The sequence below is a fragment of the Cataglyphis hispanica genome, chromosome 20, assembly GCF_021464435.1.
Source record: "Cataglyphis hispanica isolate Lineage 1 chromosome 20, ULB_Chis1_1.0, whole genome shotgun sequence".
NCBI classification, from domain to species: domain Eukaryota; kingdom Metazoa; phylum Arthropoda; class Insecta; order Hymenoptera; family Formicidae; genus Cataglyphis; species Cataglyphis hispanica.
This window is the reverse complement of record NC_065973.1, coordinates 2630191-2656412: the sequence shown is the minus strand read 5'-3', so window position 1 is coordinate 2656412 and position 26222 is coordinate 2630191. Positions and strand designations below refer to the sequence as shown.

The 26222-nt window shown below is 34.0% G+C and overlaps 1 protein-coding gene across 8 annotated transcripts in view; it reads left to right on the top strand.

Moving 5' to 3' along the window:
• Window positions 1-26222, top strand: part of LOC126856896 (glutamate receptor ionotropic, kainate 2-like) — a 135658-nt gene that overhangs the window by 16470 nt on the left and 92966 nt on the right. For all 8 annotated transcript variants that reach the window (XM_050605882.1, XM_050605879.1, XM_050605880.1 and 5 more), the window contains exon 3: window positions 12646-12807. In XM_050605882.1, the coding sequence (XP_050461839.1) occupies window positions 12646-12807 (162 nt within the window). The remainder of the gene's footprint in view (window positions 1-12645; window positions 12808-26222) is intronic.

Sequence of the window (26222 nt, the reverse complement as noted above, 5' to 3'; positions counted from 1 at the left end):
TTTATTGTCGCCCTTCTTCCTTCCCTCCTCCCTAATACATATATATATTTATCCTGATCTTTCATGTTGTATACTTTCATGTTGTATACTTTCATTTTGTATACGTGTATTTTGATTTTTTAGATTTTGTGTTACGCGACACGAAATTATAAATGGACTTTTTGTCACGAGTTCATCGAGTGAACTTAAAACAGATAACAATGGATTTGAACAAGCTATGAAAGTTAAAACTTTCTGCAGGAGCGGCTATAGTTAAGAATTTATAGATTAAGAACGTAAAGTCGGAAGTGAAGCAAGTCCTTGAAAACAGACAATTTTCTTGATGCTTTCTTTTAATTTTCTTTCTCCCCATTTGCATTCTGCACTTTACAAATGGCTCGGAATAAAAATACGAGTCAACATTTCCGTTTAGAGACAACACAATATCTTGTTTTACAATCAGGAAATAATTGTGCATTCTTATTATACGCGCTCCTCTTCTCATCGTCTTTCGCTGCCGTTCACAATTTTAAAAGTATCAAATAAATAGCACGATCTCAAACGGATTTTTTGTAATTTTCGTGCTAAAATAAGACAAATGACATAAAATGTTACGAGAGAAAACGCATGAAATTCATATCTAGCGATATTCCAGTTTTCCAACTCCTCGCTCTCGCTCTTCGAAATGCTTTTGACAGCTTCGCGAAGACGAGGTCAAGACTGCCACACCTCGTGATCCGCTGCTTTCTAAAGCGAAATGCATTCGGATAATATGGAACATCAGAATAGAAATGATATGAGTTTTATGTTCCCGAAAGACACATGATATACAGTTCAAGGAGATGCGACTTGAACGTGACGACATTTTAGCTACCTCGTGTCGCATCAGAATCCGCGCGTAGAATCTCAGGATCCAGCACGCTTAAAAGGATAGTAAGAAATGGTAAATATTTTCCGAAACGTATATATATATATACGTTATATATATTCTTGGTTCTATATGTTGGAATTGTTCAAATCGCGAAATTGGAAAGTTGACTTTTAAACGTCTCTCCAGTTGAATTATCATTATAGATGAAAGAATATTTCTCTAGTATTTTATCTTTTGTCATTTTTATCTTTTTTATTATACAAATCTAATTATATTTTTAATATTTTTATATTATAAATAATGTTTTTTAAATAAATGGAATATACATCTCTCTCCCTCTCGCTCTATTTCTCTCTCTCTCTCTCTTTGTATATAATAGAATTGGAATATAATATTTATTACAAATATATATATATACTTATAACAAGTATTATATTATATTAAGAGAAATGCGTTTAGCTCGATGTAAAATTGTGACTGATATTTAAAATGTTTCTCAGGTGAATAGCAGCTAATGACAATATTGTTTTCTTATCGTACGTCAGGGATTAAGCCGCTCAAATATATTAATAATTTACTTTAAAATGTTAAAAAATTGTCATTATTGAAATCATTCGCCTGTCGTTTAGAAACAAATCGATGTAAATACAATACACGAAGCTTCATTTATTACTTCCAGATACTTTCCCTATATCTTCAGCGCGATGACTTATACCCTCGTTCGAGAAAAATATATCATGTAGTGACAGATTTGACATCTCGTTCAAAGTGGTTTTCGCTGCCGCTAATACGACGTGTATATCTTCACGCAATTTGCCTAAATTGCGAATATGCAGCTAGTATGCATGCCTCTGTGAACAATTTTCCACGACATCGCGAAAATGATGCCTTCCGCTTCTTACCTACCTACCTTCTATCCGTCAATGTTATCATCGTCAGGATTAATCATATATAAAGTATCTCAGAATTTTTCGTTTCCCAGTTATCCAATGGAGTATAACACGTTATGAAATCAAGTGCGAGTCCAAATAGGAACATTTCCAGAACGTCCGTGATAAATTATATGCTTTAAGCGTTTTGTTCACTGTAGTTTTGCATACGCGAGAGAAACAGAATGGATCCATACAGAGAATAAATTTTTTTGTGAATATTCTTTCTCCTCGGCACAGCACAAAAATTCAGTTGTTGATAAATCAATTTCGCTGACGTTTCCGTTTGCTTTCCCCCAAAGCTTTATGTCGATCCGAGAGAACGATATTATATTCCGAGGATACTTCATACACATCGCGCACAATCAACAAAGTTTGCATTTGCGCGCGAAACCAACCGCATTAATCCAGTATCAGGGGCATATATTGCATTATTCAACACTACGTTTGTAACGTTGCTTCGATAGTGCGTCTGCTTGCGTTAGTTCGCCGGCGCAATGCCATCGGCGGTAGTTTCCGACGATTGAGTTGCGATCCAGGATTGCAGAATTATTCATCGAATGTTTGTTTCGCGAACTATGTCGAAAAAGAGAGATATACAATCTATATAACAAGTTTTATTTAATATAACATTTTATTATATTTTTTAATTGATGTATATTATTATTTACAAAGTTTAGAAATATTTTGTACGAATGACAAATACTAATCTTTTTCTCATTACGAGAGATACGCCATCAATTAAAAAATATTAAAGAAATGTTATCGGAGAATATATTCATGATGATAATACAATATTATTGGACGATCGATCAAAATGTCGCGAGACTCATAGCTTGAAATAAGAATAAGACAGTAAGTGTGCTAGGCGAGATATTTATTAACTTTCATGAAAGTTTGATTTCTTTTCTCTCGCTTCCTTTTTCTTTCGCGCCAAGATACTCTGCAGTCTAACAATCTTCTTTTCACACATGATCGATTAATATCCCTTTCCACCCCGCCTAGAAAGCAATATTGGTAATGCTAATCCACGTGAATAAGAATTGACTTTAGGTTACCGGATATCATAGATGCATTTTCTCTTGCAAATTTTTTTTTTTTTTTCTTTTAATAATTAGACTAATGTTGCGTGACAAAAGTTAATTTATAGTAAAAAATAATAAATGCTTGTTTTTAAATTAATTTTAAATTTTTTATTAAAATAAGTATTTTAAATGATGATAAATATTCCTTTAATAGTTACATTATTTCGATATCTCAATAAGTCAAGTTATTAAATTTATAAGCTAAAAGTGATAAATATTACTGCGAAGATTTGCGACATCATGCTTTTAATCTAAAGTCTTACAAAGAAAAGAGATTTTCTCTTATAATAGCATCTGGTATATAGAATTATTTTCCACGAGAAACTGGCGTCGAAGAACGAGAAATCGATTATATCTCTTCTCGGTTTACGTAGAGGGAAGGTGGAAATTCTCCATAAATGAATTAGAGTAACCGATTGTCATCGCGAAGACCTGCATGGTGAAAGCGCCGATCGCCGGCTATTAATTCAAATACTTCGCTTTCTGCCCCTTTGTTAAATTGGCGGCCGATTTCCGTTGCAATTCAAGACTAAATTAACTCGTTGGCAGTCTTATTTCCTTCTTTTCATTTAAATTATTTTTCTATCAAATTTCTTAAGCGTTCCTTTTCGCCTTATATTTCATCAAAATCGTGTTTTTATTTATTACGTGGAATTTGTGAATGTTTTTAAAGTGTGCAGAAAGATTACATGCAAGCTGACATGTGATGATTACTATTATATTATCTCATCACATATCCAGAGTTTCTGTATTCTCTTCGGAAGGGAGTTAAAATCACGCTCCGCAATATGTCATGTCTCTATGTTCTTTTATAATTTTTTTAGAAGATTTTCTTACCTTTGATTTATCAACACCTTTATAATTTTTTAGAAGATTTTCTTAACATAGTGTCGTTCAAATCTTAGCGTTGCAATGTATAGATTCAATTTATTTAGCTTCACCACAGACAGTTTCTTTTAAGTACGAGTTCTCGCCCATGCTAGATACAGATTGGAACTTACAAAACCCTGATTCCGTATTCATGGGAAGCATGAGGATTCCCTCAATCTCGACGTGGGTTCAGGTTTCGAAGCAACACTCGTCTGAAGACCTCGGGCTTGTTCGACAAGCAGACGAGAGACCGCCGATTGAATTCGGATTATCCGCCGTCGCGGTTATTGAAATGCTATAGGAATCGCCTTGCAAATGCTTCAATGTTATTCTAGAAATATCTTACGATTATCATAGAGCATTTTTTTTTATTGCGTCGCTGAGGTTTCTTATCGTTATAAAGAATTACGCGATATAATCTATGGGAAATGGAAACCGTTCCTATCGAATGCTCCGTTTCCGAGTAGATAACAATTTAAGCTTTCTTTATTATCTAATAGTTCGATCACGAATCAAATTCTCTGGTTGAATTTCATACAAGTATAATTTCCATATATTGGTTCAACGATCAAAATTCAACGCCTCTATTGTAATCGTGTTATTGTCAAAATGACTTCATTTGAAATATGAATTATTTGGATTATTATCGAATGATACATATTTATAAAATGATTAGCATATATCGAGCGAAATACGGAATCAGGGTTTCGTTAACTGTATTTTAGAAATAAAGCAACACTTTGAACAATTATATTTTTTCATAAGCATTATGCAAAATGTATTTAGAGAGATTTGTACTCATCTTCGTTAACATTGTCTTGTCAAATTAAGTCAAGTAACAGCATCACGACTATTTTTCACAGATTCTTGAGTCGCACGAATTGAGATCTAATCGTATGTAATTCGTGATAACGTTAATAGAGCGAAGTATTTTTGCGTCTGGATTATAATTAAGATTTATTCTAATTCGAGTAAATGTTCGGTAAGTTCGATAATGTTTCGGTATGTTCTGCGAGGTCTTCGCCTGTAGTCCAGAATCGATCATGCCAGAAATTGCATTAGTGGAACAGGGCCTCTCAAAGTGTGGTTCTGCGGATTACCGCAAGCCCATGTTGAAGCTCCACCGCGAATAGTCAGACACGACCACCAACGGCATAATTCGCGGATAACTACAATCGGTTGCAACAGTTCTTTTTTTGCATTGCGCGTACAATGAAGCCAGCTATTAGATCCCATTTCTGGATTTGACATCTATTACGTTTCTATCGCGGTGCCGTAAGCTGCGTTTAATTATTATGCATTATCTACATTTGTTATATTAACTTACGTTTATAATCAGCGCTTACATCACTTGCACATTTAATTTCATATTTCCTAAGCTGTGTTCAAATAAATTTATTCTATGAGATATAATTTTTGAGATATTGAATTGAAAGAGATTGAATTTTTTTAAATATTTAGTAACATTTTGATGCTTTAACGTTTTATTTTGATAGCATTATTAGGGAATATTTGGTTTTCTAAACACAAAAAGTAGTTATGAGAAATCTGTTATATAATATATTTGAAAACAAAAACAGTTTCTGGTAATCTATCGCTTTAAAAATTTTTGATTATATTTATCTCCATTAAAATTGATTCAACTCTTCTTTTTTTTAAACAAGTATTATATTGATAAAACATAGTATATAATAAATTTCATGCAAAAACTCTTTTAATTTCTTTCTTCTATTATATAAAAAAAAAAAAAAATTAATAATTTTTCTATTTTTCTATTTCTCTCTCTTTAAATCATGATTATACACTATATATAAACTTAACAGTTTTAAAGGACGCCATTAACTAATTGAAATGGGCACAATTAAAAAAGTATGAAACACATGATGTTATCTGTCGTGCATTAAAAAAATTTGAATCCATCGCAACTCTAACGATTCATCTTTCTCTATTAGAGAAAGAATGTTCGAATCTGAAGGGAGAACTTTTAAACTCATCGTCAGCTTATGAACAACAAACTCGCGCAGCGCAAAAACAGATGCGTTTAATGGCACATTGTTAAATTCTCTCGCAGCCGATTCTCTCTCGCGTGCGTGACGGAGTGGCTGCTGCCGCAAACGCACTTTGACTCGAAACTACATGGCATACTAACGAGGCCAATTTCGAGTGGCACGTAGCACACCGAGAACTGTATGTGACCCCTATTTCTCCTCCACCTTCTACCCTGCGTTCGCGCATCAGTATGTAAGGACTCCGCCACGTTCTTCCACAATCGAAGGAGGGTTTCCGTTAATGAGAGACATTAGTTTAATAACTCGTTACCAGAGAATTAGGGAAGGCGTGTCTTGAGTGCGTTCTCCGTGCGAAAATTCCTAAATTCCTATCCATCAACACTAACGGAGTTTTAATCGGCTTTCACCCCAGCATAAGTAATTAATGAACACGCGATGATGTTATTAGATGCCGCTTTCCACAAAGTTGCTTATTCCGTCATTGTTTTTTTTTCTTTTTTTTATGTCAAAGACAAATTTTCAGTTTGAAGACTTCTGTTGCTAATAGAACACACATAAGTTTAAATATCTCGTTCTCGCACAGCGTGTTTAGCACATTGGCGAACCGTATATTGAGTGAAATTTGATCAAGTATTAAATTTCTTTTTTATCCGAGACTTTAGAAGCTGATCTCTTTACAATTCAACATTTTTTGTTTTTTTTTTTTTATTCTTGTCCGAAACAAAATAAAAGGAGTTTTGCAGGGATCATTTACGTTGTATGTAGGATGTGCCGTTAATGGTTCCGAACCAAAGCGGTTCTTGGCCAGACTACGATCTCGGTCGCAAACTGAGCATATCGACTTTACGCGACAGCGGAGGAAATCCGCCCCAGAAACCACTTGGCAGTAACTCACGCCGCTACGGTTTCGATCGTACCAAATTAGGATTACGTAATTTGTGTAAAAGCGATTCTGATAGCATAAGCTATTTCACGGTTCATTTTCGGATATTTCTAGTTTGTCTGACAATTAACGCAATGTTTATTATAATGAATAATGAGAGTCAACAACAATTACAATTAAATACATTAAATATTTTTTTGCATTTAATTTTAATATTTTTAATTTAATTATTTTAATTTAATTATTTTTGCTTGTTTTTGATATATTTAGAGATAACGAGAGAAAATTAACGGTTTAATTTCTCTATATTTGTATGTCAAAATGAGTGTATATTAAATTATTAATGTATAAAAATATCACGCGAATGATAAATTTATTATTTAATTTAATAATATATATATATATAGTATATATATATGTAAAGTTGATGAAATATTTATCATATTATCATATATTATTTTTCAACTTTATAATAATAACGATAATAATAATTTCTTGCTGACTTATCGTATAATTATTATTATTATTAATTATTGAGTTCCATAATATTGCTTGCTTCATTCATCAACTTTAGATTACAGTAACTCCCGATTTGTCCAAGTCTCCGAAAGAGTTCTCGCAGCTCGTATAATCCGTGAAATGGAAAAGTTCCGGGGAAAAAAGTTTCACTCCACTTTTCAGAGGAGTATGCCCCTGATCTGCGCTCATCTTCTTATCTCGTCGCCTTTCCTTCACTATTCCCCCGTATTCTATCTCCCCGTATCTACTGCGAATCGTTTCTCGATCTGACTTTCCCCTCCCCTCCCCCCCCCGAAGTTTTTGCATTCTTATTTCAGAGGCGTGTGACGGACGAGAAAGGAGTGATTTTTAAAATGCCTGAAAAGACCATGGCATCGTTTTTCGTACCCTTTTTATCAATCCTCTCTTCATCAGCTGCTGCCTTATTCCGTCCCTTTCATCCCGTCGTTCACACTTTAATCTTATCTAGATGAGAGGGGCTCGTTTTGCTCGATGAAATTCGAGTCTCGTTCAGAGAAAAAAATCTGACGGCGACGAAAGCTCTCTCTCTCTCTCTTTTCTCTCGAGAAAATGGCGCGACAAAGAATGCGGAGCAATCGGGATGTTAACTCGCGACATTAATGAAGTCGAGGTTGAGATTAAAACGTCCGCTGTGGAATAGTCTTTGAATACAGGAAAATATTACGTGCGATACTGCATTAAATTATTATTTGCTTTTATTTATTTGTGTAAATATTTTATTGCACTGCCACACAAATTCCTCTCATTTCAGTTGCTTTAACATATTATAAATTTTTTATTTTTATAATTTTTCCATAACCAAATACGTGAGAAATACTACGCCAAATAAACGTCATTCTATTCTACGATATTCCGACGCGAATGTACCTTGCTATACCTTGGGAATAATACTAACCGTAGGAAAGTGGTCACGCGAGAGAACATGTAAGAGGAGAGATTGAATTTATCGTGTTACGAGGCAAAATAGCAAAGTTTTATCCATAACTGAAACTGATAAAAGCGGAGCCGCTTAACAATAAGCGCGAAAAGACTTGCACGCTAAATATCACATACATTCCGCTATCGTATAAAATATATGTACACAGTAACTTACATCCAATACACATCTTCTCATTTGTATTAAACTGAATGAAAGACTAATTAAATTGAATAAAATATTATTAGAATTAAACATGCAATTATAAATGAAACAATAATAGATGTACCTTGTGTTCTCCTATCCTTTTTTTTATGCCATACGTTATCTATAGAAAAAGAATATGCAAAAACTACGAGCAATATCAAAGATATGCTTTTATTTCCAAGCACCAAGTATAATAGAGATGTATTCACGAGTTATAAGCTGCTTTCATTTATTAAATATAAAGTGTATCATGAATATTAAATTTTCCTAGCATTCCATTTATTATCTTTCATACGAGAATGAAAGTTCCGTAGTAAGTAATACAGAATTGAGAAATGTTCACTGCACTCTAGAAATATCGTAGCGCATCTCTCGCACATTTTATGATCCGAGATACAAACGAACGAGCACATAAGCATGCGTTATTCATTCGCGCAGAGAAAGGATAGCAAACGCATATTATACGAGAAAAAGATCGGCATTATAGGAAAAAATATTATTCTTTATGCAAGAAGTATGCACCAGCATATTATTCGAGTCTTACTCCATTTAAAAACATTCATATTTTTCCGTATGCTCGCAGGAGAGCTCGCAACGAGATTCTAAAATGAATTTAAACTAATAATCCGAGCGTCGTTTTTTACTAGCCACAAATAAGCCGTTTTTATTTATCAGAAATAAATAATAAATTTTCGGGTATGTTTCAGCGTTTATAATAAATTCGTCCGCGCTATATAAGTTTTGGACTGCTTTTTTATGTATGCGTAATCGGTTTAACTTCCGGCACTCATTAACGAACTGACAGATTAGTTTCTTTTCAAATTATATCATATTTTCGATATTAATACATGCTTAATCAGAGTTATACGACCAAAGTTTAGAAAGGAAACTTCAATACGCATGCGAACTGCGTATCTTTAGAAACGCGAGATGGGTAAATTTCTTGTTTCGAAGTTACTCAAATTGCTCATCTTTGCACGGTTCTTCCTTTAATCTCACGCACGCGTATAATCACAAGGTGTTATAAGCAGCCTTCACGCGACGCTCCTCGTTATTTCATCACTGTTGTCGAAATATCATATTGGAGCTGTATGAAAATCAAGCGACAAGAGAAAATAAGAAATGTCAAAGTCAGATATACATAGCAGCTGATCATGTAATCATATATTATATTAAAGAAGCTATGCTATCTATTTTTCTATGCTAATCTATTTTCATATAATGTCACAATAAAATAAATAAATAGATAAAAATATACATATACATATATATCTAATTATGTGCTTTTATCATTATTATTATTAAAAAAGAAAAGAGAGAAAATTATAATACTGTATTACAAATTATAGTACAAGCAGAAAAAAGATGATCATTCTTGTGTAAAAAAAAGTCGTCACTTATAATCTTCGGTTATTTTTTAAAAAGGCTTTCTCAAGGATTTAAAAATAATAAGATGATTTTGCAGAATTTTTTTGAAAAATAATGCAGTACTTTGAAAGATAAAATAATTCAAGGAAATTTTCGCGAAATTACAAACGCGGTTCAATAGAAATGCTCTTCCAGTAAACTAATCTCGTTCGTCTTCTTCTTTTTCCATCTTTATATTTATATATTTTTTCATTATTAATGTGTATTAAATCGATGCAAAAGAGATATGTCATATTTTATGAAAGAAAACTTTTCTCGAAATATTATTTACAATTTCCACTATATGAATTTTCATGTATTGAAACATACATAATTTAATATTTTTTTAAATAATTAATATCTGATTTAATCCTGCCTAAACTATCCAATATTATTCATACGATAATTCCTCTTTTAATTAAAATACGCAAATACGAAATGAAGTTGGAATGATCACTGAAAACTCTGTACACAAGTAATGAACAATATCTGAATATTATCTATTCTTTATTTAAATGCAGCTAATGGCTGAATGCAGCCGTAGTTGCGAGGTTGCAAGAAAATACCAAAAGAAATCATTGTGAGCATTTCCGAGAGGATAAGAGTACTTAACGTGTTACAGCGAAAACGGAAAAACGGAAAGAGAATGGCATAAAGAACAATACTGCGGGATGAGAGATGGAAGACCGCTAATGCGCATCCATTGCGTTACAAATAAATGGATTAGTTAGTTACGACACGGAATGAAAAGCAAAAGAGCACATCGGGCGGAGAGAAAGTGCCGCATCGAAGGATTAAGGGCCGATGAAAAAATGAAGAAAGAAAGAATAATTTGATGGTACAAATACAGTTCGTTATCGCTCACTCATGTCCACTTATTCTCGCGATATCGAACAAATCTTCTCTCTTTATCTGCGGATAACGTGGTTAAATATTAATATTTCTTCAACGTCTAATTCAGAAAGAAATATTCCATTAAATCGATATAGTGTTTTAACGATATATCACGTACACAAAATACGTATCAGATCCTGTCAGAACTTTCAGATTGTACATTTTTAGTCTCGTTTTTCTTCATAATTCTCGACATTATATTTCGATTAATGTGTTCTGCATTTACACATCATAAAAACGTAGATTTCGAAAATTTATACAAATAAAAATAAAAATATAATTATAAAATAGATATTATGACACATACATGTATATATTAATTAATAAACTTTTCTTGAAAATAATAATTCTTATAAAAAAAATGGTATAGAAATAAAAAGTAAAAAGTTATAGGCGCTTATACTCGCGCGAATTAATCGATTTTAAATTTTTTTTTAATAATTATTATATATAAAAATCGAAAAATAATAGAAAACTTTTCTTCGATTTTACCTGCTTTATCTGCACACAAGAGGTGATACGATTAATATTCTACATGTATATGTATTTTATGTGCGTTTACTGTATGATTAATGATGCAATTACGCATGTACGGTAAGCTAAAAACAAGTAACAATTTTTCTTCTTCCATGTAAAATATAAATAATGATACAAATATTTGATAATATGCTTATCAGCTAAATTAGAACTAGAAAGCTAACTTATTTTTCGGAACACTATGATTTTTTTCACATTACGTAATGTCGGATTTTAAAGTGAGTGATATAAAGAGCACATTAAAGATTAAATTATCTTTTTATTTATATTTTATATAATATTCTTTAAAATATTTTGTTTTTCATTGATTTTTTCCCATCACACTAGAATACTATACATATCAAAGCTGGGAATTTTATTAACAAATTATTAAATAAGGACAAATATTTGTTTATAAAAAAATATTTATTTAATCAAATTTTTGTTAATAATTCAAAGAGAGAGAGAGAGAGAGAAAGAAGGAGAGGAAGGAGAAAGAGAAAAAGAGAATACGACAGACAAAACGTTGCTAACGGCCTGCAATTTTGACAAAGTTTTTCTCAAGTTTTTCGAAGACGCAAACGTTAATCGGCAATGCTGATCATCACTTTTATAACTCTCGCTCGCGTTTGACCATAAAAATTGTCTCTGGCACTAGGTCAGAAATGCATCCTGCTGCTTTTTATCGCGAGGATCCCCGTTAATTTCCGCAAACGACCCCGAGCATTTTGCGATGAGAGTCTGAATACCTAAAGGAAGGTGATTAATTCTCTTCAATGCTGCAGAGTGTCTTTAAGTATTCCTTTTCTTCGAGGAACTGGTTTAGTTGGCAATGACGGGAACGAGATGTATGTAGGGCGGCTTAGAGTCTTTGCTGTTCAATAAATTGGAAGTATATTCTCTCAAGGACTTTCAAACGCGTGACCTTTTTGAAGGTTGCGGTCCTAAGAGCTTTAGCGCACTATCAATACCCAGCGGCTATTTAATCAGTATCAGTCAATGAATAGGCGTTATTAGAAGCCGCTCTTCAAGCATATCACACAATAATAGTGATCCTTGACGCAAGCATATTTTTAGTTGCGATACTTTTTTTACTTTTGCATTTTCTTATGGTGACAGTCGAGCGATTAACGATGAACATTGTTCATTTATCTGTAATGCATGGTAGATAAACATAAAATTTAGTATTCTAAAGATTTAATGTATTTTGAGCAGAAATGTATGCTCTTCGTTTCTAAATAAAATAAAATTTGATTTTTATTATTTTAACCATGTGATATATATATTATTACGTCTGCGTTAATAAAATAATATATTTAACATAAGGAGAGAAAATATTTGATATGTAATCAAAGTTAAATAATGTAGAAAAAGTATTAAAATTGTGCATAAATTATAAACAAGATTCAAACTTGTTCAGCTTAAAGTTTTATTAGCATAGATGGACGAACTTTAATCGTTTGAAAGTATTATCTACTCTACGGGATGTAGTTCGCTATTTTACTTTAACGCCATTATATTTGTGTGCTTACTTTTCAGGTGCTATATTCACTCATGACCAAAAGGATAGCAGCACGGAGCTAGCCTTCAAGTACGCCGTTTACAAGATCAACAAGGACAAAATTATCCTGCCGAAGACCACGCTGGAGTATGACATCCAGTACGTGCCAAAAGATGATTCCTTTCACGCATCGAAAAAAGGTAAGTGCTAAGTATTCGTATCTCGTGCGCCATCAATACATCTCTGTATATCTTTTTTATACGTATTTCACTTTCGAACTAGACTGCCTAAATAATTTTATTTGGTATTACCGCAAAAAAATCTACGTAAGAAATGACGTAATTTGAGCCGAAACTCATCGCGGGTAGAAGATTCTCCAGTAAAGTAATCAAACGATGCCGGATCGCACACGTTCGTAAGAAATTTCACCGAAGTTAAAAAAAAAAAACATTCTTCACGCTCATTAATCTCACGGCTTCTTGCATGTCAAAAATGATTTATTCCTGAAAGCTCGTTCCGTTTTCACACAGTTACAAGCAGTTGCAAAATGTGTAGATGCTACATTTCTGGCACGAGTTTGAGACAACTATCATTTTATTTTAGCTTGGAAAATATGAGGGAGACAGGTTCAGCCGTTTTTGCCGAAACTTTTTTAATTCGTATAATTCCTATCATCGAAGTGCGAGAAGCAAGACGAGTCACGTGTTAAGTTAAATTTTTTTTTCACATAAAAAACGAGGTGAATCAAACAATCGATCGTAAACGGTAATCGCCTGTGAGAGAAGAAGCTGAGTCGAGAGAAAGGGAGCCGACTTATCGAGCAAAATCATGATATTCACGAGAATACCTCGGGGTATCTTGAATATCACGAGAGTCCTTACAGAGTCAACGCGCTGTGCGCGATGTAAGAAGCGTTACCGTATACAAAATTTATCATCTTGACAGCACGTATATATAAACCAAATGAGAATAATAGGCTCGCTCGCCGCTCGTCATTATTAAAGTAGCATATATTTATTATTTATCCTTTTCGTTCGCCGTTATCCGATACACATGGACGACAATATCTAATTCGTTTCATAGTGTCATTAAAAGCGTATTACACGCTTCTTGTCCTATATACGAGAAAATCAAAGATCTCAAAGACAAAATTAATTGTCGCCTCTTTATGCGATATATCGCGCGCGAAAGTATTCCTATAATATTTATATGATTCAGTATGTGTTGATTCTGCAACAATCCTTAGCGCTGATTGCATTGGTATTACAGACCAAAATGAAATTCCTGTTTCCATTTTTTACAAAAAGATCCATGGAACGAGCTGATTTTTAAATATACAAGTATGATGAAATTCGTTAGGGGGGATTCGTTAGTTTCGTTCTTCAAGATACAGCGGTGTTTATAATCCTACCAAGAGTAGTCGAGCAGATTTCTTTTCTCCATTTCTTTTCTCCTTCCATGAATATCTGGATTTGCGTCATATTTAAGTCTCCGTAAAGCGCATCAACAATATCGGGGTTCTTTTAGTCATTGAAAATAAATTATGTGAAAAACATTAATCCAGGTCGATATCGAATCGAATTGAATGGAAGCACATCTCACTCGTTATGTGCACTATACACACGTTATAACGATTAGGGTGATTAGTTTCCAATCTTCCGTTAATATTGATCAGCAGAGAATTAATCAACAAAATCGATCAGCTGCCATTATCATTTTCGGCCTCAATTTCGACCGCAAATCATAACTTTGCCGAGCGATCGATGTTTTACAAAAACAACATATTTCATTTAAATGAGATGTATACTTTTTTCTAATTTTTGATTCCTATACTTTAAATATCGAAAAAATCACGGAGCAGATAATACTCTCTAATATAAATTATATATAATATTATATTAATATTTAATATAATATTAATTATGTAAAATAACAGCAATAGTTTGATACTAACTTTGATTATAATATTTTGATAACGTAGATTTTAATAATCTGATTATAATATTAGTAACAATATTAATTTCGCATGTATAGCTCGCAAAGTGCAATTATGAAATCCAATTTAGTCAAATTCTTCAACGTTACCCGTAATTTAAATATAAATTTTCATTTTTATTTCGCATTGTACTCTCGCACATAATCTTTGTAATTCAATTTCGGCTATTGTGCTCATTCTTTATAAAAAATCGTAATATATGAAAATTGTTGCATACATACTTGCAAAATTCACGTTGCTAAAATATAATGCATGTCTACATAAAATTTTTATGATGATTTTCTGACCAGAAAAATTTTATCAATTTTTGTTATATTTTCTCTCTCTCTCTCTCTCTCTCTCTCTCTCTCTTTTCCTTTTTTTTTAATCTCTTTCTCTCTAATAGTAAAATTATTAATAGCTATAATTAATAAATTTAATTAATTAATCTAATAGTAAAATAATTAATTTATTACACAACTTGAATTGAAATATTATCGTTTCTGTCGAGTATACTTAAGTATTGACAGGAATACACATATGAATATAAATTATTAATTTGTCGATGGAAGGTAAATCAAATGAAGTAACGACGTAAATTTGAACGATGATGTAATATACATATACTTTCAATTGCTTGGAACCAGGCAAACTTGAATCGGTGTTTTTGTCGAATTCGTGTCTCGGTATTGCCGCGCGGATCGATAGAATGTGAATATGTATTGTGTAACACACTGAGTGGGAAGCCACTTCAAAACCAGTCTATAGTCTGCTAGTAGCGCCGAGGGTTTTCTCTAGTGACTTTTCATGGACCCGTTAGTTCAGCCACACGGCAACACGAGATAGTCAAATTTATTTATTTCGAAGCTGCGTGCTCTGACAATTTTATATATAGTATATATACAGGGTGGGCGCAAACGTACTACAATCATTTTGATCTCATTTGAAAGATAATTTAATTCTCTACAATTTTTTGTTAAAAAACGCACTTTCCCTGATATTTGTAAAAATGAAATAATCGTGATTTCAAAGGTTTTTGGGCACCAACTTTTTAAGGAAGCATTTTTCGAGCCATGTTTATGAAATTGTTTGTTCAGAATTAAATTTTTTATAAAAGTTCAAAGTCTGACCGGAACGTTTCGATTCTCCCTGTATATAATGCATGAAAAGTACAATTAACCGACTCTCTGCTTTTCGTTAATTGCAATTAAACTTTACACAAATAAGGGTCTCATTTAAATTTCGTTATTCAGATATTTAATGTACAACCGTAATGTACGGGATATACAGAATTGTCACACAATTATTTTGCCTGCCGGTGATAAAATTTAACGAAGACTGCATCAACGAGAAACGTATGTATCCCTCGACGATCGGAAGCGATATTAGTGCATCGCTCGTTTCCCCGTGAGATCGCCGTACGAGTATTAACGCGAGCGACGCATCGCGCAGGAAATCCGATAACCAACTTTCATATAGCACGTGCGCATATAACCATAAACGTCTACAAAAAAAATCGTATTCGTTGGCGCAGATAACGCTACTTTGCAATATCCAACGATCATCACCGCGTCCCTACATGGACCATTTACATGACCACATGCATACACTTATGCAAACAACGCCATGTTAAGGCGACGTGACAAGTAGTACAAGTCAATGGGCGCGATTCCTGTTTAAGCTCTTTACACGCATTATATGCTACGTTTTCTCTCATCTCATTTGTAATAGTGGCCTCTTTCAGTATCTGCGGTAAAAATTGTGATGGTTAAACTATGTACGTAAATACGCAAGTAAGAAAATTTTATAAGAAAATTTAATGCAGAAATGAAATGCTTTAATGTCTTAATTAATTAAAATGATAATAATAATAAAATTATTTTAGATTAATTTCCAAAAAATTATTATTACCATCTCTTATTGTATACCTCGCTTATAAATTCGATCTGATTAAAATTAATTGGAAAATAAGATTTTATCGATTTACATTCATGTAGCTTTACTTATCAAATTCTCTCAATTTTCAAAATCATCAATTTTGTAAAAAGTTTTCCTGAAAACAGGATCAATACGATATTCATTAACAAGGACGCTGTCAAACTTTAAAGCAAACCTTGCGAAACATAAATACATAATTTCCGAAACTGTCGTCGGTTAAAAGAGACCTAGCTTTAGCATCATGTCGCGTGTTCGAGAGTCCCTCTCGAACAGGTCGCTCTCGATTCCGCTTATAAGCACTGCTTGTCTTCAAACCGATAGTGCTCTTGATTTTCGATCTTTGATGCGAAGGTTTCTCGGTCTATGTACATGCCCGAGAACTCTCGACCGTGAGCTACTTTAGAATTTTCACGAATAAGAAAGGCCTGCATTGTCGAGAAAATTCCGGTCGCTAGCATGTTTTACATAACTTGATTAATACCTTCATATAGATAAATTAAATATGCTATTTATAAGTAAATTTGAATTTGTTAGAAAGCGGGTAAAACTCTGAATCGAAAAATAAAATTGCCATATAATAATAGACGCGTGTTACAGCCAAAGAATATATAATATATATATATATATATATATATATATATATATATATATATATATGAATGAAATAAATGATTCGCAGACAAAGATTGCATGAAATCTATGACATTGAGAAAAATGAGCAAATGCAAGGGAAAACTTAAAGGAAAGTATCTGGCACAGAGGAGCATTTATCGTTGAACGTAAAAACTCATTTGTCAGACGGGGAGGTTCTCAGCGCTTACCGCGCGGCAGACGCTATTGTCGTCCACTCATCTCTTTGGTGCCTCATAATGGCTGAATATGCTACTGTGAAATCTGTCAGTAATGAGTGCTTGCAGCAAATCCCGCGAGGATTTGACTTTCAGTTTAATCCTCTGAGAATGAACATATAGTTTAGTTTAACGCGAAGGCTGTTGTGACCGCTGCCTGCTTGCTCAACAATTTAAACTTTGATGAACGTTTACGAGTTACAATTGTATATCGATCGAATAATCATCAGCCGGAAGAAGTATTGGAATAAACGAGAAATCAATTATAGTTACGATTTTTCCGCGTTTCCGTAATCTCGCCTTTGAAAAGAGAGAGAGAGAGAGAGAAAGAGAGAGAGAGAGAGAGAGAGAGAAGAATTCATTTTTAATCGATATTATCCGTACAATTATTGGCCATATCACGTCGTTTAATATTTTAATCTTTCTTTTTTTTTACCGTCGCAAATCCTCCGGATACGAAACCGGGGGACATGTTTATCGATTAAGCTTCGAATTTTTCTTGCTGTCGCATACGCGCGCGCGGAAGCGGATTTGCCCCGCCGCTTGTAAATAAATCCCAGGATATAATACCGACGGCAGAATAAAAGGCTTAGAGCTATATTTCAGTCTTATAATCTGCGTTTTTCCGCTGCGCTTCTATATCGGTAACGTACGTGTACGTATTCGACGTCACTCTTCTCAAATCCGAGATCGCACGATCCTCTTCTTTTGTAATTTCTGCACCGTCTTCTTATCTCACGACGCAATTGCAAATAATACTTTCCTCACGCATCCGTATAAAAAAAATGCAAATAATTTTTTATAATTTTAGATACTCCCCCCCCACACTCGTTCTTAACGAAAAATATTTCGCAAATTAATTTTCATAAATCTTATATGCACTCTTATATTTTATTTTTTAATCATGTTTGTAGCCTTGCAATGCAAGTTTACGCGGCCGTGTTTCGTTGTTGACCCGCCGAGACATTATATCAAACCGTACTTCCGGCGACGAAATCGCTTTATATCGGCGCTTCTTCAAATTTCATTTCCCTCCATCACTCTTTCATTGGACATCCCACTCCATTTCCATTTGCTTTCCATTCGCTTTTTTACGACGCGGAAATATCGCGGGGGAAAAAGCGTGACGCGGTACTCGCGGTGAAAAGAGGAATAAAAAAAAACGGTACGAAGGAACGAGAGAGGAAGGTGCCAGCGGCGAAGGAGTTAAAGAAAACTGAAAAGCAGAGAGGGACTCGCAGTGAGGGAGACGCAAGGTTGGCGAAATAGAGAAGAGGCCAGACGGAAGGAAACATAAACTGACGCGCGAAACCAATATCGATACGGAAACGAAGCAGACTTGCCTTGAGCCGTGGCATACACGCGGACACGTTGCACGCGGAATATATATGAGAGGAACACGCGCATCTCGCCCCCTCCTCGATAAATTCAGTTGGGAATTTGCCGAGGAAATTTTTTTGCCCCGGGATATATCAGGAGAGCCTTGAGAGCTGTTGCCTTGCCTGCGAGATTTAAAAGCACACAGGCGTCAGTTTGCATTCGCCTAAGTTAGTAATATCATTACGTACATAGCTTCTCCATGGTCCACACGAGGACTTCCTCGATTTCCTCTTGATGCAAAAGCACGCATATATATCGCGATGCATGAACTGTGTAAATAAACTGTACAGTTATTGGATACTTTAGAAATTTTATTCGATATCTTTATTACGTGTGTACGAAAATCTTTTTGCTAAATCATTGCTGACGTAACATTTTACAAACATGCTGAAAAGAGATCGTCCGTACTACATCATGCGGAAAATTTTTATATAGGAAAATTGGAAAACGTAATTAATTTGAAAAGAAGATAATTTCACATTCAAAAATAAATTGAAAATATAGATGACTTTATTTATTTGCGTGATTTTAGAAAGAAAATAGATAAACATTTTGTTATATAAAAAAAAGTAACTTTAAAATTTGGGAAATTGATTTGGGAAATAGTTACATTTTTTTAAGCTAAAATAATCTCTAATAACTTTTTGTTATGACAGTGATTAGTACGTAAATATAAAAATATAAACATTTATTTAATAAAAATAATTTAAAATAATTTAAATTATATTAAAAAACTAAAGTTTATTATAATTATAGAAAATTTTAATATAATTACTGTTATAAAAGAGAAGATAATTTTGATAATATATAATATAAGATCTTTAAAATCTATCAAGTTTAAAATAGCAAAAATATTTTGTCAATTTGAAAACTCAAATTTTTTAAAAACGAAGAATCTATTAGGAACAAATTTTATCGTACATTTTCAATTTAATTTTGCAGGAGAAATCATCTTCTCTTTTAGATTATATTACATTTTTTCTCGACTTATATAATATCTTCGTAATGTACGTGTCACGGCTCTAAGAAGAAAAAGATGCAGAAAGAGAGAGAGAGAAATAGAGAAAGATAAACGAATAGATTGATAAATAGTGGCGTTCTAGGCTCTTTGAACAAATGAATTAATAGCTAAATCTATAATTCTTCCCCACTGATTAATCGAATGGCATTCAACTGGCGCGAGAGAAGCAAGTTACGGAGGAACACTGTAGCGATCCCCGTTGCGGGTATATACGAAGATAGCTCAGGAAGCTGCAAAATTGATTCAATGGCGAGCAAAGAGATTTAACGCGCAATTACTCTGATTGAACGAAGCTGATGGCTCGGGATCTGTCGGGAGAATTGCCGACGTCAAAATACAGACCGACACTCGATTCCTCGTTAAGATTGAAAAGAGAGCCAACAAAGCGCCAGACATTCTTACGCTATACACACACATTGTCACGCCGAAACAATGCATCTTTGTCGTTAATTTGTTTATTACTGCAGATTCAAAATATATCTAGTGGATATTTAATATGAAACGCGCAATTAAATGCATAACATGATGCGAAAAAATACGTTGTTTTTTATATCAAAAGTATTGGAAGAATAAAATTGCAGAAAAGAAAAGAAAATATCAAGGTTTTTAATTTGAAAAGCTCATGTTAAATGAATTTTTTTATTTTTATTTATCATTTACTACAAAAAGACATTTTTACATTTTTATGCAAAACTGAAATTAAAATGCTTATTTTATTGAATATTTCTTTCTCATTTTTAAGATCCTGTGTAGAGACATTTTTTATAGAGAATACTTTTTTTTTTCATTAGAAGAGAGAAAGAAAGAGATAAAGAGAGAAAGAGAGAGGAGGGAGAGAAAGAGAGAGAGAGAATATTTCGAATATTCAATAAAAATTCTCATTCTTTACATAAAATATTTTTGCCCTGTTGAACTGTGTAATGGATAACGTTTACACAACCACCTGTTGCAATAGTGAATTACGTGAAGCCAGTGAATTTTTGCTGCATTTCTCGAAATATGTTTGATCGGTGATGAACATTGATATTTTATAACGCAGGTCTCTCAGGAAATTTGCCGATCCTGTTGAAATTCGACGGACAAGCACGTTCACATATAAACGACGAAGTTATTCGCTGTAAGAGCAACTCGAAGAATAGTATCGCAAAAGTTTACTAATTTCAAACTTCGATTACGATGGTATTTTGCGTGACGTAAGCAACGGGAGACTCATTTTACTTGCAAATGAAACATATTCTAAGTCAAAAGCGACAAAGTTACCAGACATAATGAATATTTGCGAGATAAAGATACATTGACACATACAGACAATGTAACTACAAGGTGTACGATAAGTTTTGCAGTTGTCTTAAGCATTTGAAAATTCATTGGAAAATCTTTGAAGATATACAGAAAGGGAGAGAGAGAGAGAGAGAGAGAGAGAGAGAGAGAGAGAGAGAAACACTTTTCAATGATCATTATCGATGATAATTAATATGAAAATCAAGAATCGCGCATATGCAATTGTGGTTATTAGCATTCGCAATATTAATGTCGGCATCCTATTTGTGTACTTATTTATGTTTTGAAAGTTCCGGTTAACATGTTACTGTGTTTTTCTAGTGATAATATAAACAAAATATTTTCTCGATCGCGTAAAAATAATTTAAATGTCGAAACGTCACGATTACTGCCGATTAATGTTTAAGTAATAACTAACAAATTGATTGAGGCATAATGAGACGAAATCGATTCACCTTCGCGCCGAATGTTTCGAAAATTTAATGAGGTGCGCTTTTTTTTTCTTTTTCTCTCCAATTTCGTCGTCAATGTGAGAAGAAACCGTGGTCGATGCCGACAAAGTTGAAAGTTGTCGAGGAAAGGCCATTTCCGCGAAAGTTGCAAAGTTAATTAGCATGACGCACCTTTCATGGGGATGCCTGACGCGGTTGTTAAGCTTCCGGTAACTGGTATATACGATAATCTAAAGGAACATAAAGGAGGAGAGGCCGTCGCCAATAAGGCTGCTCGTTATGCGATGCGCAGGGCGCGGTAAAATAATACGCCCTTGCATTATTCTCTGGAAAACTCACTAATGTAAGTTCACTAACTGCGAGGGTATTAGATCGCTGCGAAATTTCTTACCGTTTTATATAGAATTACAAAATTATCGCTTTCTTGCATTTGATGAGAATCATGAATATTTTGATAAATAAATTTTTTAGCCATATGTTTGAAATAATTACTACACAATAATTAGTATACATGGATGTGGATTAAAAAGTAATTTGAAAAGAATATATTTTGCTATCTATAACTGTGAATAAAATTGTAAATAAACAAGGAATAACATAAAAGGGAGGAATATTGGAAAATATTTTTTCCATCGACAATATATTATTTTTCAAAGATTAGCAAAGTATAAACTAGATATGATATTATTATTAATGTTTTTTTTATGTGAAATAATATTTTATGATATCATATTGAAACATAAATATTAAAAATATTCATATTATAGCAACGTAACACAATATATCATGTAATAATGTTTTCGATAAAGCAGATGTTTTTCTTCTGTAAAGAAGATGTTACGATTATTGTGCACGATAAAATATTACGATAATCGCTAAGCGACTACATCGATATCAATACATCACGCACTCTCTTGTCGGGTCTCTCTTGGCAAGAAACTCGAGACACTCTCCTTTACAGGAGCTTAAAATCTACTGCATCTCGAGAGAATGCCTTGGCAATGACCCGGCAAGACCTTTTTATGAACGCGGAATAATTACGAGTCCAAGTCCGGCTGTTCACATTTTCACGTCATACTCCCCCATAATAACTCAGCCCTTCTCACAATTTCTCGTTAGGGAATCGTAGAAGGTGTATTAATATTTTTAAAATAGTATGTCATAATTTTTTCACAGAAGCGAAAAATAAATTAACGCAAGGCTGTTCTAAGAAGCGGTCTAATTATTTAAAGAACCATCTTTTAAGCATTTTAAAATCATAAAAATTCATTCAAATTACATGACACAACAAAATATTCTTCTTTACTACAAATGTATTTATTCAACATGCAATGATAGAGAAAAATATAATTATTTTTTTAATATTTGTGGCAGAATATTTTTCTCGTATCATGTCATATAATATGAAATAACACTAAAGCTAAATTAAATAATCCATGTACTGCATATATTTTCAATCAATAATTTCGACATTTTCAGCCCTTAAAGGCTATAGGATTTTTATACTCGCTTATACTATTATCCCCCCATATATATATATATATATATATATATATATATATATATATATATATATATATATTATATTTAACGTCATTTCTATGTGTGAACTCGAAGATTAATTCACGTGACACTCTAATCAACCTGATTTCAGCGTGGCACTTAAATGCCAGCTCGTAAATGCGGCGCGCGCGATGCAAGAAGAGGCATAATCGCGCGTAATGACTTCTTTTTATACTTACGTCGGGCTTTATCTCCGACGTTCTCGCGCCATTGATTTAAAACGCAGCCGCCTTATCTCACGAAATTAAGAAGAGCGCCCGAATCACTCTTTCCCCACTTCCTCCCGCGCAATCCCAGATAGCGGGGAATCGCCTTACGACTTTGATTCATCATCGCGAGCACCATTGGCACGGCTAGCGAGAAGGAAGTGGAGGGAAGATAACTCTTGTGGCCGATGGCCAAACTCGTAACGTATCAGAGCCTCCCGCGACGATTTCGACGATTTTTTGGTTCAACGACGGCAACGAAGTAGATCGAGCATCGTACGCGGAATAGATCTTGCGTCCTCGAGCGTCCCGGAAAAAAAAAGGCTCGAGAAAGATTCGAAGAAGCCTCGAGAAAAGCTCGAATAGGCACCGATATTCCATTTCAGGTCTATTGTGCGCGCTTTCCTTCCGATTTATTGTCGGAAAATTCGCGTAAAGACGTACGAATCTTCCTGATACTTTTCCTCTGCGCCTTTTGTGCGCCCGGATAGACGTTAACTTTGATCGCGCGGATCCTCGAGGATCTGGAGACTTATTTGAAATGAGAAGCTGACCTTCGAAGATCTGATCGTAAGAGGGGCCGAACCGTCTTCGATCCTCTCGAAATATGATTGATTTTCGTTGAATCGTCAAAGGTAAATGCGGATAGTGAGAAAGGGATCGCCTCTCGCACCTCGCCACATCGCCTCTCGCCGGAACTGACGTTTTAAAAAGCGGGTTAACTTTCGTATTTCTCGTGGACGACGTCGACGTCAGCCACAGAAACTTTTTCGACAGCGCGCTGTCATCGTAAACAAATTCAGATACGATTGGCTGGCTGGCTCGACTCCACAAACTCGCTTTCCTTCTCTTATTTTCTCGCCGAGTTTCCGGACGCCCCCTGATCTGCGACCAACCGCTTATATATCTCGCTTCCCTCCCCCTCGTTTCTGTTCCACGTTTGCGAAAATACGCGCTGTTTTCCCTCCTAGCGCCGCTATCGATCTCACTTTTCAATTTACTGGCGTCTCGAGACCAGATACTACGTCCTTGAAACACAGAACGCCGACGTTGCCCTTTGTAACGTTACCGATTCCGTTTGGCCGCTATATGTAAGTTGGAATTTCACTCTGCGACTAACGCCGTATTACAGTATGGATTCTCAGATAAGATATCTCGAGCTTATCGAGTTGAAGTTCGAATTTGCCTTTACGAACTTGCGCGGAGACGATAAGAACGACAACGTCGCGAGTATCTTGGAGAGTTAACGGATTAATGAACAACTCGCGCACGACTTTGGATAGAAGCGAGTATAAAGCCGGATAATATATTTATCGGCGCAGTCAACAAATTGAATTTTCCGCGTCGCGGTTCCTTACCGAAACTACGGTTCGTTAGATTCATCGACGATTCTGCTCGACGATCGATAAGACGCCATTTAATTGGTGTGCTTTAAAGTCCCTTCGATTGGCGATGATATAATTCCTAATGAATCAAGTGGACAAGTGAATTCAGGTTACCCAATTACTATAGTTACCGGAATCAATCAGCGAAGACTATACGATTGACTACTCCAACAAGGCAGCATCAAGTTAGTTTCGCAATAATGAAGTGACGGTATAGCAAAGAGCGAACCTCAGAAACGCAACCGACGTCTAAGAGAAACCGCATCGAAATAAGTCAATTCGATTAATTTGAGGGGGAAAGTAGCAAGTAGTTTGATGAAGTAAATCAAGGAAGAGACCATCGACATTTCACGAATACGAAAAAAAAAAAAAAAATGTACAAATGCATCTGCCTAGTCAAATATTTGCCTATTACAAATATTTGCTATTTTCAATATAATTTAAAATGTGCAAAATGCAGTACAACTATACATAATTACTACAACTATATATAATTACGTAAATTTATATTTACATTTTATATATAATTAGAAAAATTAATTAAAAGCGTCAATTTTCTCATCCGAAACATTTCATGCAAATTAAATCGTTTCGAACATTGCGAGTTGTTTGTACGTACAAAAAACGAAATGAGTTAGTAGAATTGTAACTGGATCTTTTTTTTTTTTTTTTTTATGAAAGATAGTTCTTTTCCGCGATATAAATCCCGACGATTGCGAAATTACTTTTATTCCCAGAATCTACGTTAGACGATTTTTTTCCCTCATCAGCGACAAAGTCGTGGGTACATTGCCACAGGGAGCAACTCGGTGATGAAACTCTGAAACTCTACGATGAGATTCGTCGCAAACCGAATAAATTGAATTTATTTCGCTCCGGATGACAAATGCGATCGATCGATAGTGCAAAACGACCGCAATGTACATTTACACTGCATTTCGGATTTTTAATTATGCGATGAAATTTCGCATGTTTGCACGAACCGATGTAGTTATTGAAATGTTTTTTTGAATGGATATAATCTCTGAGCCAGATTTTTGCAAATGGAGAAAAAAAATATAATCTATATATGTATATACTTATGTTTCAATTTCAATTTAAAATATATAAATATAATATTAGGATTTAAAATATTTTTATTAAAAACCAATTTCTCTTGAAAATATATGTACAATTATCTGTATTAAGTTTAATAAAAATATGCATCTCTCGTTTTTAAAATAATAGAATTCAATGTTATTATCAAATATTTTGAAAATAGTAAAAAAATGTTACAACAAGTGAAACTATTTTATTTCATTTCTGAATTTATGATTCAATGGTAAATCCATTTTCAATTCAATTAATAATTCAATTTCTTTAACAAAATATGTCGTTTTTATATAGAGATTGTTATATATTAACGGACATGTAAATATATTTTCCTTATTTTTGAAAACTCACAAAAATCATGCTTTTTGTGACCGAAAATAATTACTGCAGTAGTAAATACTCGAGCCATGAAACACACCGAAATTGCGATTAGTGCTCCATCCGGTGCAGGCGAACTGACAAATAATATCGCAG